Source organism: Vanellus vanellus, assembly GCF_965231255.1.
Source record: "Vanellus vanellus genome assembly, chromosome: 11".
Lineage (NCBI taxonomy): Eukaryota > Metazoa > Chordata > Aves > Charadriiformes > Charadriidae > Vanellus > Vanellus vanellus.
In genome coordinates, this window is record NC_138916.1 from 14,259,649 (window position 1) to 14,281,691 (window position 22,043).

The 22,043-nt window shown below is 44.9% G+C and overlaps 1 protein-coding gene across 1 annotated transcript in view; it reads right to left on the bottom strand.

The window, feature by feature from the left end:
• HDGFL3 (HDGF like 3) overlaps nucleotides 1-20,827 on the bottom strand; it is a 38,887-nt gene extending 18,060 nt beyond the window's left edge. The window contains exon 1 of the mRNA XM_082488612.1: nucleotides 20,699-20,827. Coding sequence (XP_082344738.1) covers nucleotides 20,699-20,782 — 84 coding nt within the window. The 5' untranslated portion in view covers nucleotides 20,783-20,827. The remainder of the gene's footprint in view (nucleotides 1-20,698) is intronic.
• Nucleotides 20,828-22,043: the final 1,216 nt, after the last annotated feature.

The following is a 22,043-nucleotide window of genomic DNA, read 5'->3' on the forward strand; positions in this document are numbered from 1 at the left end:
GCAAAAACTCCAGGGAATTTAGTGAAGGATGAGAGCCTCTGCCATTAGGAAACATCTCATCTCTTTTTACCTGTTTCATGTGAATCCTGCATTAGAGACACAAGAGGAGAGCTTTGCGCAACCTACCCATTCCCAGCAAAACCAGCATAGCCCTCTGTGAATGCTGAGCCCCTAAGTGCTTATTTAGCTGCAGAACAACCTCAGCACTCCTTGACGATTGCTGCAGTTTTGTGGTAAAAGCAAGCTGTACAAGCAACCACACTGCAGCCCCCAGCTGCTGCACTCAGTCGCAATTTATTCCCATCCTACAAGATGTTTTCATTAAATATGATGAAGATTTGGATCTGATATTTTTCCCCATATCAGCAAGATCAAAGACAGAGAGAGAGAGAGGGGGAGAGAAAGAGAGCGAGTGTGTGAGCACAAGAGCAAGAAAAGCATCACTGCTTCGAATCAGGAACAAAAGAGATAAGTGCACCCATGCTAGGACACGGTGTTGTAGTCACAGAAACCTCACTAATGACTAAAGCATCCGTCTATCAGAGAGCCAGACTGCGATCGCATTTTGGTCCTGGAAGGAAACAAACAGATTCTAAAGTGCCCGTTATAACCTGCAATCAAACAGGAGCTCCATCCCCTCCTGAACCAGAGCAGACAGCAGGCTGCAGCTTGCTGCCACAGAAATCAGTGAGAGCAGCGCATGGCGTGCAAATCTGATACGTGCATCAGCAACATCATGGGCAGCCGCTTCAATTATGGCTAAAATTAAAGCAGGTGGTTTCAGATTTCGAATTTTATCCTCTTTGCTCCCATTGCTGTCATCTGCTTAATGAATAACAATTGCTTTCTTTTTGCACAACCTCAGCAGAGCCGCACTTCCCAGCATTTATTTGCCAACCAAGCAGCAGAGCTTTAAAGACGTAACTGTGCTTTTTTCGGTAAACAAATACCAGGCTTCTAGGGGCAGGAACACCGAACAGAAAATTCAGCCTGGACCTCTCTAACCAGAGCAGGGCTTTATCAGATGGTGTTGCTAGGGACTACTGATGTGCAAGCAAGAAATGTCTCCTTACATTGCCGTTTACAAGCTAGGATGTATGTGCAGCCCCAATATTTTGCTCTCAGTGGTGCTGCGTAACTGCTGACTTCTCAGGTAATATTTCCACCTGGTTCTCACAGGCTGGGGTTGGCACTACTCACACTGCAACATCTTCTTAGCAGTTGCTGTGAGGTTGGGGACTCTGGGGAGAGAGACACTGGCTGGATGGGTTGGACTGGAGCTGCAGAGCGGCAGCCCTGCGAGGACAGCACGGAGCTGCCCTCCGAGAACAACAGTGGCTTCCAGAAGCACAAATCATCCCCGTGCCTGCCTGTGGGATAACGTGGCATATTCCAGCCAGGCGGAGGAGCTCCCTGGGAGGGCTGGTGCAGAACCAGAGGAAGCTGCACCCCCTCCTGGGTGTTCTGCTCCGCAGAGCTCTACATTCCCTGCAAAATGGGAAACATGTCTCTCCGACACACAGAGAAAACAGCAAGCTTTGTCTCTCTGCTGGTTTATGTAAAGCAGCTTTCTGGGAGGTTTACATGATCGCAGCAGTCAAGAAAGGGGCAGCTCTGCCCGTCAAGGTGGAAGGGCATCCCAGATGCATCTTCTTCCACACGGAGGGACAGCAGGTGTCACGTTGTATGGCTATCACAAAATCTCTGTGCTGTGGATAAGCTGCTGTTCAGAAGCAGGAACTCCGGGGCGTCAGGGTGGCTTTCGGACCAGACCCTGTTCCATTATTTTCCAACAGAATTTTACGCTGCAAAAAAGGGTATTATGCAAAAACACCTCTCAGGTCCACATGTATAGACAAGAAAGATTTACTTCAGCATGCAGAGATGCTTGTGTGGCCACTGAAACCCTGAGAACAAGTCCTTTTATTTTGCAAAATGAGGGAATGAAAACTGCAGAGCAGTAATCACTGATTGTTTTGACATACTGTAAATGCCTTTGATTGGCAAAAGCACACAGAAGCATTGCAGAGATCAGTATCTCCCACTGAAATCCCTGGAGTCACTGCACAGCAGTCGAGCAAAGGCCTATAGTATTTTTGCTGGAAAGTGGTTCAAGTTGGTTATTATTGCCCAACACATGCAAGCAGCTTGATCTTTTGCAGTTAGCTTATTAGCAAAACTCTAGATGGATAAAAGCAATACTCTTCAAAATCCATTATTAAAATAGGATATTTTGCTTTTCTACAACAGTTTATTCAGATGGATTTAATACACTTTTTAATAGCTAATGCTACTGGGAGTCAGCAGTATGGCAGTATCTTTTCTAAACCATTATTTAAAATACTGTTCTGTAAAATGCAAAATATCTTTTTTTTTTTTTCCCCAGAGGATCCTAAAATGTTAAAAAAAAAAAGAGAAGAGAAGAGAAAATATCCAACCTCCTCCAAGCTAAAAACTGTGACTCAAATTCTCTAGTACTTAAATTGAGCAGCAATCCAACTAAAGCTGATTGGAGGCTGCAGAGTTTTTCTCTTATTTGTCAGGACTATATGATATTTGAAGCAGAGCACAACTCCTTCCCCGATGTACATCACATACTAGAACTCCTAGCGTGGAATGCTGGCATATGCACTTTTTTACCCATTAAAAAAGATAACCCTGTGAAGGGTGCGACAAGAAGCAGAATCCAACTTAATAAGGTAGAATTGCACAGCTACAAAAGTAAAAATTAAAAAAGTCTCTGGGCATGGAAGAGTGCCACCAGCAAAAACAAAAAGCAAAACAAGATTAAAAACAGCAGAGCATACTTTTGAGCACTGCTGAAAATGGCTGAAGGGTATCCTGCAGACAGCCAGAAATGACAATATAAAGACATCAATCCTCCTTTTTTTCTGTGCACGCTCAGGACCTCAACGAGAGAGAAGACAATGAAGGGTTAGTTGGAGTCCAAACAATGCTGGCAGGCAATGTCTCACTAGGACAGATCAGCAGTCTTGCAGCTGAGTTCAGCCCCTTTACATCCCTAATTAGCAGCATATTTTTAAGACAGAAAGTTGAAATACACTTTCTGCAGAGCTGCTTTAATCTCCAATATGAAAATGGGGCCAAAGCTTAGTTCTGCGTGACTGGTATCTATATGCATGACTTTGTAGATAACAGATCTATTCATGTGATTCAAGTCCTCTGTGAGCTTTTGTGGCTGGTGGACAGAAGACTGTCAGAGGAGGAGACTCGGGGAATACAAAGACTGGTCCTATCTCTGCCACTGGCCTCTGGGATGACCTTGGCCACATCTTTGCATCTCCTTCAGGCTCACTTTTACAAATGGGGACTATGGTACTGTTCTCCTTATAAAGCACTGCTATTACTAATAACAAATACTTCCAGCTCTGTCAGAGGTGGATTTCAGGTTACCAAACTGTAATACTCCCAGTGAGTACATCCCAAAGTTAGCCTGCTGCAAAAATGCTCCATTTTCTCCAAATGAAGTGTTTCCCTGCCACTGTCAGTGAAGCAATGGTGCTCTACCACTAGGATGTTTTTCCCCCAGTCTGTTCCCTAAGGAAAGCAAAGGATGTGATCACACTATTTTCGATCTGACTCTTACCTGCAATAACTCAGGGACACATCAAACAATTTTGCCAAACCAGACAAAAGGAGAAAGGCCAAAGAGATATTAATTTTCCCCATGTTTTGCAATTAATAGTCCGTCCATCAGAAGATGGACAGACAAGTAGCCCATATGCTGAGGACAGCTTGCAATGCAGGCTCAACCAAAACATCAGACAACAGGGAATCCACATAAAGGCAATCCAGAGAAAAATAAACTTCTTAAGTTTCATGGCTCACAAAAGTACTTTTTATTTGTGGATGGTTGAGGAGAGGTTGTTCATTTTCAACAAATATTGCCAGCTCTGAGGCATTTTGTGTTTACTTTCCTTCCCTTTAGGCACAGTGAAGCTTAATTGTCCTTTGTCTGAATTATTCCTCAGATATCAAAATACTGTTTGCAATGTACATCCACCTGAGCAAACCATAGTGAGTCCACTAACACCAAATGAAAGCAGTTTCTCATGACAAAATCTGGATATCCTACTTTAGCATCTTACTACAAATATTGTTGTCTTGAAACATACAAGTTGCAAGAAATGCACATACAAAAATGTGTTTGGAAGATGTACAGTAAATAAAAATAATTATCCAGTCAAGATATTAACAAATGAGAAATTTTAGGGACCGCACATTCATGAATACCATATTTCTCTCCTGCCACTCTCTTCTCATAAGCCAAAGGCACATGAAAAGTCACATCATCTTCCTCCCCAAAGTGCTCGACACACCCTGCCACCTTCCATATCACATCTGCTAGGAAGAGTGGATGAATGGTTTAAGAACTCATTAGATTGAGGAATATTTTTCGGCCTCCCAATATTTACACTAGAATTTTACTATTTCATTGATTTTGTTTGTTTTTAAGGAATCATAGAATGGTTTAGTTGGAAAGGACCTTGAAGATCAACGAGTTCCAACCCCCCTGCCATAGGCAGGGACACCTCTCACTAGACCAGGTTGCCCAAGGCCATGTCCAGCCTGGCCTTGAACACCTCCAGGGATGGGGCCTCAACAACCTTTCTGGGCAACCCGTGCCAGTGCCTTACCACCCTCAAAGTGAAAAACTTCTTCCTAATGTTCCATCTGAACCTGCCCTCTTCCAGTTTAAAGCCATTCCCCCTCGTCCTATCGCTGCACGCCCTAGTAGCATGCCCTAGTCCTTCCCCAGCTCTCCTGTAGGCCTCCTTTAGGTACTGAAAGGCTGCAATAAGATCTCCCTGAAGCCTTCTCTTCTCCAGGCTGAACAGCCCCAACTCTTTCAACCTCTCCTCATAGGAGAGGTGCTCCAGCCCTCGGATCATCCTCGTAGCTCTCCTCTGGACATGCTCCAGCAGGTCCATGTCCTTCTTATGTTGGGTACTCCAGAGCTGAATGCAGTACTCCCAGTACTCCAGGTGGGGTCTCACGAGAGTGGAGTAGAGGGGCAGAATCACCTCCTTTGACCTGCTGGCCACACTTCTTTTGATGCAGCCCAGGATATGGTTGGCCTTCTGGGCTGCGATCGCCCATTGCTGGCTCATGTTGAGCTTCTCATCAGTCAGCACCCCCAGGTCCTTCTCCTCAGGGCTGCTCTCCAGCCATTCCCCGCCAAGCCTGTATTTGTGCTTGGGCTTGCCTTGACCCAGATGTAAGACCTTGCGCTTGGCCTTGTTGAACTGCATGAGGTTGGCTTGGGCCCACCTCTCCAGCCTGTCCAGGTCCCTCTGGATGCCATCCCTCCCCTCCAGCGTGTCTACCTCGCCAAACAGCTTGGTATCATCAGCAAACTTGCAGAGGGTGCACTCGACCCCACTGTCCATGTCACCGACAAAGATGTTGAACAGTACAGGCCCCAGTACCGACCCCTGGAAAAATGTTGTGTTCACGAGATAGGATATTTTGGCCAGTCAACTTGATCAAAACCTTTTCAATCAGATGCAGCCTGCCTACAGCGTTGACATTTGGTCAAATACACACCACCAAATTTTATACTCGAGGGTCATCTGTTCTACATATCCAAAGCTCCATATTCCACTGTTCAAGCTTTTATTAAAAGAAGTGTTGCTAGTCCTTATACTCATATTGGCACACTTAAAGCCAAAAGGTAAGCAAATTTCTGGAACAGTGCAGTCTCCTAGACTTGGCTGGCTTAATTTACTATTTCTTTTCCAACGTGATTTACTTCCCCAAAAAGTCAGTTAATATAATTGGATTGGCAGAATATATCCAGGCTGAAGAATACTGAGGGTCCCTGTGCAATATTTGGTCCAGCTTCCCACGAAGTACACAAAACCCTGTTGACACCACAGCTTGCGGCTAAAATTGTTTTGAGTAAGGAAATGAGATCAATGGAGACTGCAGGTCCCAGAATACAAGCCTCCAGTTTGCATCAGGGTGAACACAAACATACTAGAGACAAAGAAGGGAACAATCTGCTTCACTTGCTGCAGCCCGCAGGCTCCTGCTAGGGAGGATTCAAGCTTGACACTCTGGAGGTTGCAACTATCATCTGGGCCTTTGGGTACAGAAAACCTTCCCGCTTGTCTTCCCTGTGACCTGTTTTGTTACTGTCAGCCGCAGCCAGGGAGTATAACATCAGGGGACCGAAACACACCTTCTCACTGAACAAGTGCCTGAATCAAAAAAGAACACAAAATCTTTGTCCCTTAAAAGCACAGAACGTTTTTAGTGTCCTGCAACCCTCTGAGGTTTGGGTGCAGCAGTAGAGATGAGACTACACACACGAGTGTCCTGACCAGTCCTCCAGAGGGAACAGAGACACAGCTAAGCATGTATTCGGCTTCATTATGTTGCTCTCTGCGGACCCACAGACCATAAAGACTCATGGTCTTAAATACCTGAGTGTATGCGTTCACACCAGAATATCTATTTGCAGGATTTAAGCAACTGCTTCAAAACATAAACTTCTGTTTCACAGTATCATAAACTAATTTACTTATTACCTACCCACCTTTTTGCAGGGACGGGCAGTCTGCACCAGCTGAGCTGTGTACGCAGCGCAGAAGCCACATGAACGGGGATCTTCTGCAGGTACCAAGTATGGTGGTGGTCCCTGAACTGACACTCCATCCTGGCACCGAGGACTGCAGAAGGCCAGGCGTGCTCAGAGCACCAAACCATGGCACTTAGGGGGCTCATGTGAAGATGGTGGACTGGGACTCTTCAGCAGGGGAGAGGCCTCAGTCCGGATTTTGGGGCTATGGGATAAGTATAATCATCAAGCATCACCAGCACAGAAGCCAATTAGTTTGTTGTGATGCCAATAACACGCACAACAACAACATGTACACAGTCTGGGGGGAATGAGAAGCAATGAAATCTAATTGCAAAGCCAATGAAATGGAGTGATTTGCAATAATTTTTCAATGGCAGGTTTGCCTGTTTCCTCTGCTGACAAACTGCAAACTGGTACCTGCAGAAGAGCCCAGCATCTGTAGAAAGCCTTGGGTTGCTATAAACCTAACAACCGTCTGTAAATAATTGTTTCCACTACTCCCACAGCCTTAGCCACCATCTATGGTAGAAAACAACCAATTAAACTGGCAGACTATTTTGCTAAGATGGAACTACTGCCCATGTCACCTGGGTCACTAAAGCCATGGAAGGAAAAGACATTCGTGGAGTCACAGTGGTCTCTGTGCAGCACTTGGACCCAACTTTGGTATTTTTACCAGGTTTGCTTTCAATCTCTGCTCAGATTTCCAGAAGCTGTCATTACGGTGTCAAATACCTTCTTTGCAAAGTCCCTCAGTCTAGGTTAAACTCTTAGGAATTTTAATCTGTCTGCCTAAAGAGAGTCAGGAACGGGTTTTTCCAAGCCAAGTCATATTCCTCCCCACCTGCGTGTTTTTCTGCTTCCAAAACCTCAGCATGAGAGTTTGCATTTAGTTTTGACCAAAAATGTAATGTTGCTTAAATTTACTTAGATAGTTCCTAAAAGATTAACAACCTTATTTATCAAAATGAACCTTTTCCTAAAAAAAAAAAAAAAAAAAAAAAAAAATCTTAAGCAGCAACTTACAGGAATGAAATTCTTTACATATAAATATTCAAAGCACTCCATTATGTACACGCAGACCTACGAACTTAAATACTAATTACTAAACCACCTTAGAAAAAATTACTTGAACAAAATAATAAAAACATGATAAACAAAACCATGTATTTTTAGAGCTGTAAGCGGCATTAATGTCAGAGACAAATCAAATACATCAAATACAGTGACCAGACTTGCTAGGATGGCATGCCCATTATTTGAAAAAATACATTCTACATCACATATGCTAAATAGGAGTTTTGAGCATGTGAGTACTCTCTTTTAATTTACATGGATTAATCATGGGCTAGAAGTTGCCTACGTGTTTATACACTGGTAGGATTAAGAGTTACTTTATAACATTCTCTCTTTCTACCCATTAACTTGAATTTGTGTATGAGGGATGTGTAAGTGCTACTTTTAAATAACCTCTCAGAACATGGTGTTTCCATGAACACAAGTTATCCACAAAACCCAGTGACTCAGCTGCAGTTACATTACAGAAGTCACAAAGTTTACTCCAGAATCTGCTTTCTTCCAAAAGTCTCTGATTTTGTGTAACTTTCCTTCTCCAAACAACACCAAGCATTTCTGGCCATCGCTCTCTCTCATTTCTATACCAGACTTGGAGGGGTAATCAGAAGATTAATTTTAAAGGAATGATGATTTTAAAAGGATACAGGCTGTCAGGGGACAAATTACATGTGTAGAACTGTAATAGCTGTTTTCCCGCATACATTAATATTAAATTTTTAAAACACTCTGAATCAGGAATGGCATCCATACTAAGCATGGGAGCTTAGCATGCTCCCTTGGCAGCGCAGTAAAAACCCATGTTTTAAATCAAGTTACCATTTTGTTTTAAAAAGCAGCTGTAAAGAAACAGTGTATTATTCTGACTCATAATGCGTGAATAACTGGAAAAAGGCAATTACACATACAAGAGAACTTGGTTGGAGAGACACATATCTGGAACTAGGAAGGACACTAGGGAACATTGCACATATATCCAGATACAGTGTTTACATACACCTCATACACATCACCAAAATCCAACCAAAAAGCCTTTCAGTCAGTATTCAAAATTTTAATTCTAAGTGTCACTTGCCTTTACTTTTTAAGACACTGGTGATGACACATGACATGTCCAAACCAGGCTCCACAACCAGCGAGTTTTAGCCCACACTGCTTTTAATTGTCAAGATCCCCAATTCGGTCTCACATGTAGCATTCATGGTGGCAGTCCTTTCCAATAAATCTGCTTTGGAGACAACCCTGTTATTATACCAGGTCAACCGTATTGCTGACATTTGACAAACAAGTAAACACCTTCATCTAGCAGCAAATGTTTCAGAAAAAGTATAAGCATCTCATTAAAAAAATTGTTCCCCTTGCTCCCACATCTGCTAAAGAAGCTGGTGTTTCTTCTTAACATATTGCCACTAAAATCTTTATTATTATGGGCTTCTAGAAACTTAACAGCTAGAGGCTTGATCCTGCAAGCACAGCTGGGCATACAGTTTAGCAGCATAAACAAAGCCGTTGTGTTTGTATGATCAGATCCCATCCAACACAATAACGTGGCAATTATAAACGCAGGTGAATCCGTGCATCTGTAAGGCAGGAGATGGCATAAAACATCTTCCAAAAGATAAGGAGAGAACATTCACAGCATTTTTAATGCTGAAGAGCCCTGCCTAACAAATGCGTCTTGTCTAATCTGTTTTCATCTTTTAACAAGGAATTCTTGTCATTTTACCTAAGCACCAATTCAAAAAACCTGCTCAGAAAACTGACCCACTCCCTTAACAACCAAAATCTCCAAAGCAGTGTCTCAAATAAATGCAGAGAAAACAAAATATTAACAGGTAGAACAAGCTTATTACTGGTGACATATCATTGCAGACACTAAAATTCTAACCACAAGGCTTAATAACTTTACGCTACCTTCTTCTAAAAGCTGTGATAGAAATACTGACTATGATAAAGAAAAATAAAGTTTGCACAAGAGGAAGATTTTGAAAAGGAATGCCTGACAAAAAGCAGCAAAAAGGGGTACCTGAAAATGTGAACATATGCGAGTCACCTGATACAGACACCATATGAAAAGAATTATCTATTGAGTTTGCTGCACCACTGATATCTTTCAAAAGCCCTGGTATTTGGAGAGGCACTGCAGTAAGGAATGTCATCCTTTATTTTTTTCTTTCTTAAGATGAACGTCTGGCTTCTCCCTTAGGCTGTGGTCCTACTTCACGTTTCTACAGGCACGGCAGCACACATGTAAGCAGTTTTATTGAAATAAAGAATCTTTACACAGTTGAACTCATTCGCTGCCTTTGGGACATGGTCTTTAGAGAGTAAACTAATGGGATAGGTATCATCTTCCTTCTGCTATTCCCAAACAACCAGGACAGCAACCCTCCAGTCCTGCAGTGGAGCTGCGCAGGGCTACTCCTCGAACACATGTGATGCCCAAGCCCATGCCTGCTGGAGGGTAATGAAACACAGTGGTAATAGTACGCTGCTAAGAACACAGGAACCTCAATTGTGCAAACACTTCCACATGTGATTAATCCTGAATGAACGCTACCTAATTGGATTCCTGACAATAGTGTCTGAAGAAATCCTTACAGAAATACAAATTTACAGTAGCTCAGATGGAAACAGTGACATCTGGGCTGAAAACCAACTAGCAACTAATTAGTTTAAGAAAAAGATGACAAAAGATGCCACTACAGTAGGGCACGGTGCCTGGCATGAGATGCCTTGCTTAGGCGTATTCCTTGCCAGGATGTGCCTCACTTAACACTTTCTTCCATGTTCTGGAAGAGGCATCTGGAACAGCAAGCTGGGAACCTTTGCAAATATTAAGACAAAGATCGTCTCTTATCCTCATACGTATTTATGTATAAACACACACTCACATCACCCAGTGATGGTAAAACCAATATGACAACTGACTCACAGAGTCCTGGGTCTGTGAGAAATACGAGCTGTAAGTAAACCGAAATTTAGTTTGCAAAAGGAAAAAGCTAACACATCTGGGAAAAGGGATTGGCAACATAAGAGAGAGAAAGCTGGAAGCAGCAGTACTACAGGAAGCCAACAGTGGACCACAAGCTACATTTGAACAACCAATGTGCTGCAAAGGTCAAGACAATATGCAGAAATCCCCATATGCAAACACACATCCTGCCAGAGAGCCGGCAGACAACCCTCCTGTGCTGTGACCGCACCCAGGAAAATTATTTTGGCCCTGTGCAGAACATCACCGTATGGGCTGGTAACAAGTTGAGGGAAGTTAAAGAAAAATACACAGATATTTATGTCAATGCACACACCAAAAAGCAATCAATGGGGCCGGAGGGATTGATTTACAAACAGTGATGAATAATAAATTATATCCCAAGGAAGGAAGGCCATGCATGGATGGCCTCACTTTTGCTATGGGGTGCAAATCAGGCCCCTCCATGCCTGCTGGCGCTGGAGTACCCTCAGCCCTTGTGCTTGGGTGGTCTCCGCACAAGCAGCAGGAAAGAGAAAGGCAAAACTCCTCGAGAGAAGGAAGGACACAAACCTCCTTTTGAGGCACAGTCCTCTGCTTTCTGGCATCATCTCATGTTGCTCTATCAGGACAGCCACCCTCCGGCACACGCTAGTCTAAACGCCACTCCATCAGGGCTTTCCTCCCTCCCATCCCACAGCTGCTGTAATGGGAAGATACTGATATGTGCCATAGAAAAGGTGAACCGTAAATGCCCTACATCCGGAGTTTTCCCAAAGGACACGTGGAGGAGGAGCTGGAAGAACTGCCTCCTAGTTACCAAACACTAGGTTAGGGACTAGGGTAATGGCCAGGAACAGAAACCTGGATTCTTGTTTTCTTCAGGTGGAGGAGATTCCAGTTGAGGAAGATACCCTGTCCTCCAGGAATTAAAAGAAGGGGTTCACAGTATCCCCTTCATGGAGGCTTGAACACTGTAAAATGCAAGATTTGTGGAGCTGAAGAAAATCTAGCAAAAATGCTAGAGCTGCTTGTATCCAATGACTTTTTGTGCAAAATGCATAAACATATCAAGGGAAAGACAGTAACTCCTGAATTGTTCTTTGCAACTATAGCATTTGCTCCTCTGTCTGTACTTTCCTGCTTTTCCCACCTGGATTGCATCTCAAGACCGATGCTACATATCTCTGTAAGGTCGCTCCCTATGTTATTATTAAGTTTCAATGTGTCCTTATATTCAGTACATTTAGTAATCCATTCTGCTATGGGATTGATTCCCAGAAATGGTTTGCATTATTGTGCAATTGTGTCTCGAGCTCTCACAGACTTTAAGCTTCTACTCATTGCCTCAGTGTGGTTTTACTTTCTGTGCTGTAAGTAGCTCCACAGGTAGGTGCTTTCCGAGCCCAAGGAGTACAAAGTTACTGACTTTAAAGGCTGACACACTGTTTCCTAGTTGACATCGGTGACACCACAGTGATACAAGTTCCCTACAGTTTGGAACTTTTTCCGTCCTCCCTGGTCCTACTTACTCTGCTGTATGTAGGATGCTTTGTTAACTGATGGTCTCAAAGCAATTCTTTGGTGTATGATATTCCTTGCCCTGTTTTTCCTCTTTTGTCACATGGTGTCTTCTATTCAAGCAGCCAAACTAGAGCTGGCAAAAAGCCTCTCTCTAGGTTTTTTACACATTGCTGCAAGGCAAAATAAACAGTTTTTTCCAGTTTGCATTTTTGGGGCTACAGATGTATGCTAATTATCCTTTCAGTCTGCTAACGGAAAACTGAAAGAGATTTAAATGTACTTTTCTAAGGCGGAGACCAAAGTCTATGGGCACCTGTCCCTTCTGACGTTGGGCTTTGTGCTACCCGGAGCACAGTACAATGCCGTCTCCTCCCTTTATGTTGACTCTGAAGGCATTTTTGGATTTCAGCAGGGCTTTACAAAAGGCCAGGAGACAGAGATTAAATCCTTCTGAAATTCAAGAACATTATGTGTCTTTGTGGAGCAGCAATGATGCCAAGGATAATATTTGGGTTGACCTGAGACCATCTGAAGGATGGGGAGCTTCAGAACGGGGTGACAGGAACTACATCATACACAGGAAGTTCATTGTTTTGTTAAGATGCTGTAGTATTTACCCAAATTTCTTACCTCTTGTTTTTTAGAACAAAAAATTAATATAAACAAACAAAACCCAATCCCAAAGCCAAGTCTTATATACCCTTTAGGTTAAAGTAGGTATTATCAAGACTGTTATGTCAAATAGTTTGAGTAGAAGAAAGGAAAAGTGGAAATGAATCTGCAGTTTATTTCCAATTTCTGTATCAGGTTTAGAACTGGCTGTTACAAAAATAAATGAAACACTCTCAGATGTGCAGTCAGTAATGCAGAGACCTTCCCAAGCGGAGGAAGCAAGGATCTGTTTCCTTCTTTAAGTTTTAGAAGCTTTACCTCACAATACTCATTTGCCTGCCAAATATTTCTTGGAATCTTTCAAATAACTGTTGATTCTAGTTACTCCTACTGTGCTTCAGCCAAACTACTGGGCCCTTCTCTGTTGACGCTGCCTCTATCGGAGTCCAGAGTCAAGTGACGTGCTACCACAGCAATGTGCTACATCTATGTTTAACCATCTCTCTTTTCTATGGGGGTGTGTACATCAGCGCACAGAATAGGTACATGTCCATGGTATGAAGAGATCAGATACAGATGACACAAGGGGAAGACTTGAAAAGTACCAAGGTGCCTAAAGATACAGAGAAGTACTGGTGTTCAGCTAATTCCTAACACCTTTAAAAAGCTGGCTCCACAACCTCTTCCTGCCTGCTCCACACAGGCTACTTTCCAGTGTTTGTTGCTATATTTATCACTTGAATTACAGTATTACTGAGAGGCCTCAGGCAGACTCGTTCTCCCTTACGCCTCTCAAGCATACAGTGGAAAGGTCTTTACTGCTCAGACAACACCATTTCAAACAATTACAATGTCCAAGCTCTCTACATTGTCGTCGCTTTTCCACTGTTATCAGGAAATCCTTTCATCTACCCTCAAATGACAATTGTATATACTTACTGTCAGCAATCACTTGCTTTCAAGATTTTTATTACCCTAAATGCAGGAAGACCCATTAATGTATTATTATGATGGGTAATCCAGGAAATGAAGAGTTAAGACTGAAAACTCAGCCTTCCTTTTGCTGTCTACAAAAAGTTCGTTCCAGTTGGGGGTCCTAAAAGGTTCTTTGCACGATAATAAATAGAAGACATCTGTCAATTAATGTAATGGAAACTAACATTTCTCCTATCTTTTTGCAGTAAGAAGATACAGATTGATTTGACAGGCTACAGATTTCACTGAAAGGGGCGCCATTCCTTCAGAAAAAATATATATCCAATAATTTCCATGAGATTAATTGATGAAAATTATTCAGTGGCTTCAAAATGACAAGGAAAAATATCTAACAAAAAGCCTGTACAGTATGGATATAAAAAACTTTAACTGTTTATTGCCTCAAAACTGCTGAGACAACTGTCTTCATTCTGGTTTAGCTTCATTTGGACTGAAAGGCATGACACTGCAGGAGAAAATGTATTCATCTATTGTCATTTACACAAAAAGATCGGACTTGCACATTTGGGAGTAGTTATTTAAACTAATTAAAAAACAGAGAGATTAAAAAAACTGCATTTTAAAGAAGTTTTCCCAAATACCCCTGTCTGTGCTAACAACAAACATATAGAACATCTTGGCCCCAAAATGATTTGTTTGCCAACAAGAGCAACTGGAAAGGTTTTACTGTAAGCTATGGTTCAACTCTATGCCTTAAAATTACTCCATTTTATGCTACAGTCCTCAGATGAAATCTGTTTTTAAGTCATACTTAAAGCAGAATGCAGGAACACGGAGAAAGACTATCAGCTGCTGAGGTTCCCCACCTTCTGAACACTAGGAGACTTCACACTTCACTCCTTGTTATTTTGTTTTAGGAAATTAAGGAAACAGTACTCAATGAACTGATGATGTCACTGAAAAGGCACTCACACCTCCTCTAAATATCCCCAGACATCTGCAAATAAAATTTTAAATGCTATCTAAGCAACATGTGTCAACCTGGTGCAGAAGGTTTAGAAAGTAAAAAACAATTCCATAAAGGACTCAGTGACTTAAATGTGCTCTTTTCAGATGCACCAGAGCAGAAGTCATGGGAGCACTATCTGAAGAAGGCAACGACTTCACTGTTAGTTCCTTGGTTAAGACAGACCTTTGCAGTGATCAGCAAATCATGTCTCATCTTGGAAAGGAACAGAGAGCTACCATGAAAAATTTCTTGCAGATCTCTGAGGAGCGATGTATGAGTGAGGTACATAATTAAAGAGTGAAAGAGACAGAAGAAGCTCTGAGTTGGTAAAGAAGTCACAGGAGACTCGTATTTAGTAACACGGCAAAAGTGAGGTTATAAAACAGAGCAACCAAAGGGGAAAAGGAAGAAAAGCACATGGTGAAGGACTGGACAGGTCCCAAATGGCCAAGGAGGAAAGCTCAAAAGACTGTAGACTGGGTTTTGGCAGAAAAACACAGAGAAAGATCTGTTGTCTATTTCTGATGGACTCTTTGAAGTTTTCTGGATCTAATCTGATTTTTGTCTGTCATTCTTTGCCAAAAAAGATAAACCCTGCCAGGGAAAACCTACCTTCCCTTATCCTTATACTAATAAGAAAACAAATGGTCTGTTTTAAATATCAAACACTTAAAATGTAGAATCCTTCTTCTATGATGTGTTTGAGAGTTTGATCTTTCCAAGCTGCCATACTTGCAATTATAACTGACCTCAGTTGTTCCTGGTTAAGTATCTTGTATTTTACCAAACTATGTCAGAACATGGATGTTGGTCAGGCACTGAGAGCTTCACCACAGTCCAGTCAACCCACTAGCTCCATCCATACTTTACTGAACTGGAAGAGAGAGGTCTACTTACTAAAATCCCTAAGTAGGAGTGTCCAAACTATAGATTTTTAAATTTTTTTACTGATACCGAAATCTTCTGGAATCCTGTCACTCTGTAGTACTAACTTCTTTTAATAGCCTCTAATATTATATTACACTACAATACTATAGTGTTATTAGCCTTATCTTTTTAGGCTCTAGTCTAACAAAGTCTTTAAGCATAAGCTTACCTTTAAGCCCTCCCCTTGGATTACTTTAGTTCATATTTTAAGGTGGCTTACTTTCATGACTTGCTGAATGGGGGACATAGTCAACAATACTGAAAAAAAGCACTCAGCTAAAAATTATCAGGTGATCCTTACTTTTATGATCCTCAGCCTGACACAGACACCAGTTCCCATTAAAATGACAGCATTTACTATGTGTTACTCTAAGCAATATACTGAAAATTTCATACACATTTGCAACTCTAATACACTTAAGTGCCCCAAATACCATTTTGCCATTGCTACTTGCAGACACTTATTAATAGCGATATTCGCATATAAGGATAGTGACCTAACTAGCAAATCTGGAGTTCAAGTAGGTGTTAATTCAGAGTAGCAATAAAGGAACTGGACAAGACAAACAGGAGCCCAGAAAATAGGAAATTCACCTTCACAAGACAGTAGATACACCTTCATAATAGTGTGACACTGTCACTTTAAAGCCTGTGTTCGCCCAAAACAAAGTGTTCCAAATAACTCTAAACATCCATGTGTTTTACACTAAAACACATTGTCTTACCAGCTTGGATCTCTTTTCTATTGTCCCAAATCAACTTTACCATCCCCACACAAACTGTTTACCCAAATCTGGTTCTTGCTTCCCCAGCTGTATGATCCTAGACTTCTGTTCAATAATGGCATTAGCCATTTACTTGGGCACGCTCTTATTTTATTGAGGTCATTCCAGACTTTTTCCTTTGCTCTCTACAGTTGCATTAACAGCTTCCTTCCTATTTTTAAATCAGCAGCTAATTTCAGCAACTAAGTGCTTATTGTTTCTTCAGGGTCACTCATAAAACAAACATCTTTATTGATCTTTCTGAATCTACCACTAGTTTTTCCCTTTTATCTCATCTGTGACTATTCAAGGGGCAATTTCTCAATAAACCAGGACACCTATCCTAGATAAACTAGGTATCTATCTGAAGATACCCTGAGAAATGCTCCTATCACGGCAGTAGCCAAGCAACTCATAAATGTTAGTGACTTTGTCTCCACAACAACTTTTTAAAGGGAAAAGTGTTGTTAGCTGTCTTTTACAAATATGGAACTAAGACACAGTGCTTCAAAGGCAAAAACTCACTCATGAAACGTAGAATGAACTGAATCCTTACTTACCATATTTTAACCACAGGAGCACCTTCCCTCTATTTTTGCATGGACCCTGGATACACAATTGCTCATTTGTTGGATGACACTGACCAATGACCTGGCCAGTTGATATTCTGCATTTTTGATGTGCATCTGAAGATAACTGACAACACAGGCTAACAGAAGAACTGTGTTAAACCAAACTGCTGCCAGTATTTTATCTACTGTTATTATTTCAGCTTCAAAACAATTCTTGGGGCCTAAACCCTAAACCAGTCCTCCAGTTGAGCTAAAAGAAATTTTGGCATTGCCCAAGAGAATGTGATACCAAAATGCAAAGCAGCCCTTCCAGGTAATAAGACCTAAGTGACGCCTTTCAGACAACAAGCATCTAAAAGCATCTTTTGAAGAGAGTGTTTTTATTCACCAATTCTATTTTAACAGGATATGTAAAGATCAGATTTACTAGCCATTACCATTTTGGCTAAGTGTGGCAAGTTTTGTCCTTTCCAAATTAATTCTAGTCCAATCCACAAAGAAACTTTAAATGCAGTTTGACTGCTACAATGCACCATCAATTATTAGGCAAAATTTTTCAATGGTCCCTGGGTGTATCATCACTATCTGGCCACTTTCTTCACTGTTTCTCTCTCTTTACTCACAGCGATGCAAGTCAGACTTGCCGGCCTTCTGGCTGATCGCAAGATCAACGTACCTCCAAAGAGAGGGGATAGAAAGCTAATGGTTTGGGACCAGAGATCACTGCCTACGCTGGATATGTCTGCAGTGTTGTGCCACATGGAGCTGGCTGAGCCCACAAGCATCATACTTAATGAGAGCCAAGGGTAAATGAGCTAGCTGCAGATCGTCACTACCACAGCTGGACTGCCTCTGGGATCTGAGTAACATTTTCTGTATGACACTACCCATGCACACAAAAATATATGGTTGATTCTGAGCCAGGTGAGTTATGTCTGTGCGTTTCATTAAAAGGTAGGCAGAGTCCTTCTGTCCTGCTTTACACTTCTCGGGTTTATTAAACACAGTTTAAGAAGTTTGTCCCTAGGCAGGAAATTCATGCCAAAGGTCTCAGAGATGCAAAACACTATTTGGTAGGGGCAGTAACACTACCATTTAAATGTACTGTTACTCGTATTATTAAGCTAGTATATTAGCGTGAAATATGTAAGTTTTTACATGAGAATACCAAGATCAAATGCGCTAATTGGATAAAGAAGTAGGTAACAAACACTCAAGGACCTGGAAACAAGGGATTCCCCTGGATAAAAGGCATTCAGTTAATCAGAGTATTTGAGTTGCATTCTCAACTTAAATACTTCTTTTCTTATTATTTGTATACAATAATGTTTTCTGGAAAACAAAACAAAGACTAATGTCCTCACTTGGTTTTTCCTTCACTTAAGGAAGTGTGCATCAGGCAAAACTTGGCAACCAAGACGAAGAAAAGTCCTAGTAAAGATGGTATGAACTATATTTTTCATGAGCAGTACATTAGGTTCAGGCAGACATCAGCCTTATCGAACATGAAGTTGTATGTTAGTGCATGGCATGTTACCTTCCGTGCCTCTTGACACCCGAGTGAACTAAAACCCAGCCCTATTGCTCCCCTAGCCCGACTGTGCTCTTCCTACCTGATGGCAGACTCCGAGCTCTCTGCAGTTTCTACCTCTGCTTGCTAAATCATGTTAAAACCAGAGACTGCTTTGTCTTCACTCAAACTTTACATCCTGTTAATTTGCACAAAGGAAGTAAGTTATGTTAATAGCACACCTAGTTTTTCTTAGTGAAGATGTACTCTCTTGGATATTATTGCCATCCAGATAGCTATTTAGACACCCAGTCAAAGCCTATGACCGGCTGTATAGCATATAATGATTTTTTTAAAGGAAAGAAAACGCCATTAAAACAAAAGGCCCTGTTCTGCTTCTGGGTAAACAAATGGGAGTTTTACAAAGGCTCAAAAAGGAAAGGGATTAACATGCTTCAACGTGGTAATGGTCTCAACTGTTCACATTAAAATTTTCACAGTAAATTAAACCATGACAGAGGTAGGAAAGAAGTAAATTTTCAGTGGCTCATGCTGTTCTGCTGACATAAATTGCCATTTTTTAGGTAGTATATCCACCAACCTGTATAATGATAGAATAACAAAACCGCAACCTAGTGTTGATTAAGTTCGGCCTTTTGCATGCTAATTTTAGCCTGCTCTGCCAAAATAATTGAATGCACCACCTTATTGACATGCTTCTACATATTTAGCACTCTCTCACTATTCCTTCTTGACCAACCTTTCCTTAAGCCTGTGGTGTTTGCCTTCCCTCCTTGTACAGCATCTGCTGTTCAACTCCACTCCTCCTGCTTCCTCAGTTAACACTCAGGACACCTTTCCACCACTTACTCCCATCCTTTTCCAGGGCTCTCTTGTCAAAAGCAATACTAAATGTCAGTCCATCTTTACCCTGCCCATCTATGTTTTCCCACGAGTTGCATATGACACTTCATGATCTTCACGCTCTTTATAAAGACCAGCAACTTTCCTTGACTAGTAGACGATGGCATGAAGCACTACCCAATTGTCCCAGTGAGGTTGGAGAAGACAAGTAAACATAGACTTTCGCTGGTTGGTGCCTGCCAATGAGTTCACACAACACCCGTTATACAGTGAGTTTACACAACGGTGACCAAAAAGGAGGGAAGGGCAGGCCATGCAAGTGTGCCATGGCACCAGACCCCCTGGAGAAACCTCTGCTCTGCGTTATTGTGGCGGCACCAAAGATGGATGTTCAAATACAATGAGGCGCTCATCTGACTGCCAAGTGCCCACGATGCCTTTCCACCTCAGTTATATCACGGCGGTGTAAAACAAAAAACGACAAAGGACTATGAAAGAAAGTCAACGCAGTAAAAGACAACATAAAGCCAGTGGCCGAGCGGAAGGCCCAACACCCAAACAGCCGGTGTGCGGTGGGGCAGCCACCGAGCCGAAGGGATGCCAGCCCCTCGTACGGAGCCCCCTGCACCCCGCTCGGCGCCAGGCCCCGCTTCACCTCACCCCACCTCTCCACACCCCGCCGTGCCTCCCGCTCCCACCGGCGCCCCAGCCGCCGGGCCCGCCGTCCCGGGGACAACCGCAGCCTGGCTCCGGGCCTCGCGCCCTCCCCACATGCCCCCGCTAGACCTGTCCGCCCCGCTTCTCCACGCCGGTCCCCAGGCCCGGCCCGAGGCCTTGTTCCCCGCCCGGGCCCTGGGCCGCGCTGGGCTCGCGGGAGGCGGCCGCCCTGCCCTGCGCCCTGCCCGGCCCCGGGCGCCGGCCGCGGGGGGAGGTGGGGGCCCCTCTGCCCCACGGGGGGGCTGGGGCGAGGGAGGGCGTATAATAAACGGCATGGTTGTCGTGCAGGCAGGGCTGCCGGCTCCCCGAGCCGCCTCCCCGCGATAACAACCCAGGTACAGCCCGCGCTCGCCCCCCTCCCTTCCTCCTCCTCCTCCTCCTCCTCCTCCTCCTCCCCCTCCCGGGGGGCCGGGGGAGAAATCTGCAGATCAAAGAAAAGATGCACAATAATAACGGGGTGGGCGCGCACCGCGGCCCCCCGTCCGCCGGGGCCGAGGCCGGGGCCTCCGGCGGAGGCTCGCCGCGGCCCGGCCGCTGCCCGCCCGGCGGGAGGGCGAGGGGAGCGGCGGCGCGGGGCCGGGGCCGGGCGCCCCCGCCGCGGTACTCACCCGGGCCGGCCAGTGCGGGTACCCCTTCATTTTGGCGAACACCAGGTCTCCAGCCTTGTATTCTCGGGGCCGCGGACGAGCCATCGGGAGCCTCCGCGGGAGCTGCCGTGTGTTTCCCCCCCCCCCGCCCTCCCACACCCCCCACCGCCCCGCACACGCCGCCCCGGGGGCAGCCGGGCGAGCCCCCGCGGGGTGCGATGCGCCCGGGCACGGGGCGCAGCCGGGAGCGGGGCCGGGCCGCGGGCAATCCCCGATCTCTCCGGCGGCGGCGGCGGCGGCGGCGGCGGCGGCAGGAGAAGATGGGGTGTGTGTGTGAGTGTGTGTGTGTGGTGTGTGGTGTGTGTGGTGTGTGAGTGTGTACGCGGGGGAGGGGGAGGCCTTGGACACAACCCCAGCAGCCCCCGGTAGCAGGGAGCCGGCTGGCGGCGGGGCGCCTGGCCGGGCGGGGGCGGCCGGGGAGCCCTCACCCCGCGGCGGCGGGCGGGCGCGGCGCTGCCCGCGGCCCCCCCGTGCGAGCTGGCTACGCCGCCCGCGCCGCCCGCTCCATCCCCGCCGCAGCCGCCGCGGCCCCGGGAATATGGAGCCGTCTCCTCCGAATTACTCCTCGGGCAGCGACCGAAAACAGGATCTTCTTATCGCCCCCCCCCCCCCCCCCCCCCACCTCGCCCGCCCGCGCCTCCCCCCCGCGCTTTCCCTTCCTGTTATTTTCTAGGTACACAGATCGGTTTCTATGAAAATAGGAGCGCAGAGCGCGGCTCCCGGCCCTGCCGGCCCTGCCTTCCCGGCTGAAGCATGACATGGTTCTTTATGCGCGCCCGACATGGAGGCTGGGCGGCGAGAAGCCGGCGGAGCCCGGCTGATTTTTGCAGAAGGGCCCCCCCCCCCCCCCCCCCCAGTTCCCCTGGCCGGAGGCTGCCAGCCCTCGGGCCTGGGGGGTGCCCTGCCCCCCCTTGTCACGGAGGCCCAGGCCCCACCACGGAGCGGCCCCTCGGGGTGCCCTGGTCCCGCACCCCGACCTCCCGTGCACCGCGGGGCGCCTGCAGACCCCTGGCTCTACCCGCGCCCTCCCCATGCAGCCAGACACCCTCCCCCGGGCAAAGGCCTGGCTCCAAATCGCAGGGTTTTCCCAGTTTCTGTTTTCCCAGTTTCTGTTTTCCCAGCCTCTTCCCTACCGCCGACCCCTCCACTTTCCTTCTCAGCCCCAAACTCAAAGAAACCCCACAGCCACAACGGCCTGGACCCGGGATGTGCTTGAATTCACACCAGGGACGTCCCCTCAGGGGCTGTTTGGGACCTGGCTCTCGCCAGATGAGGCCAGTTTGTAAAAACATGCACCTCTGTGGAA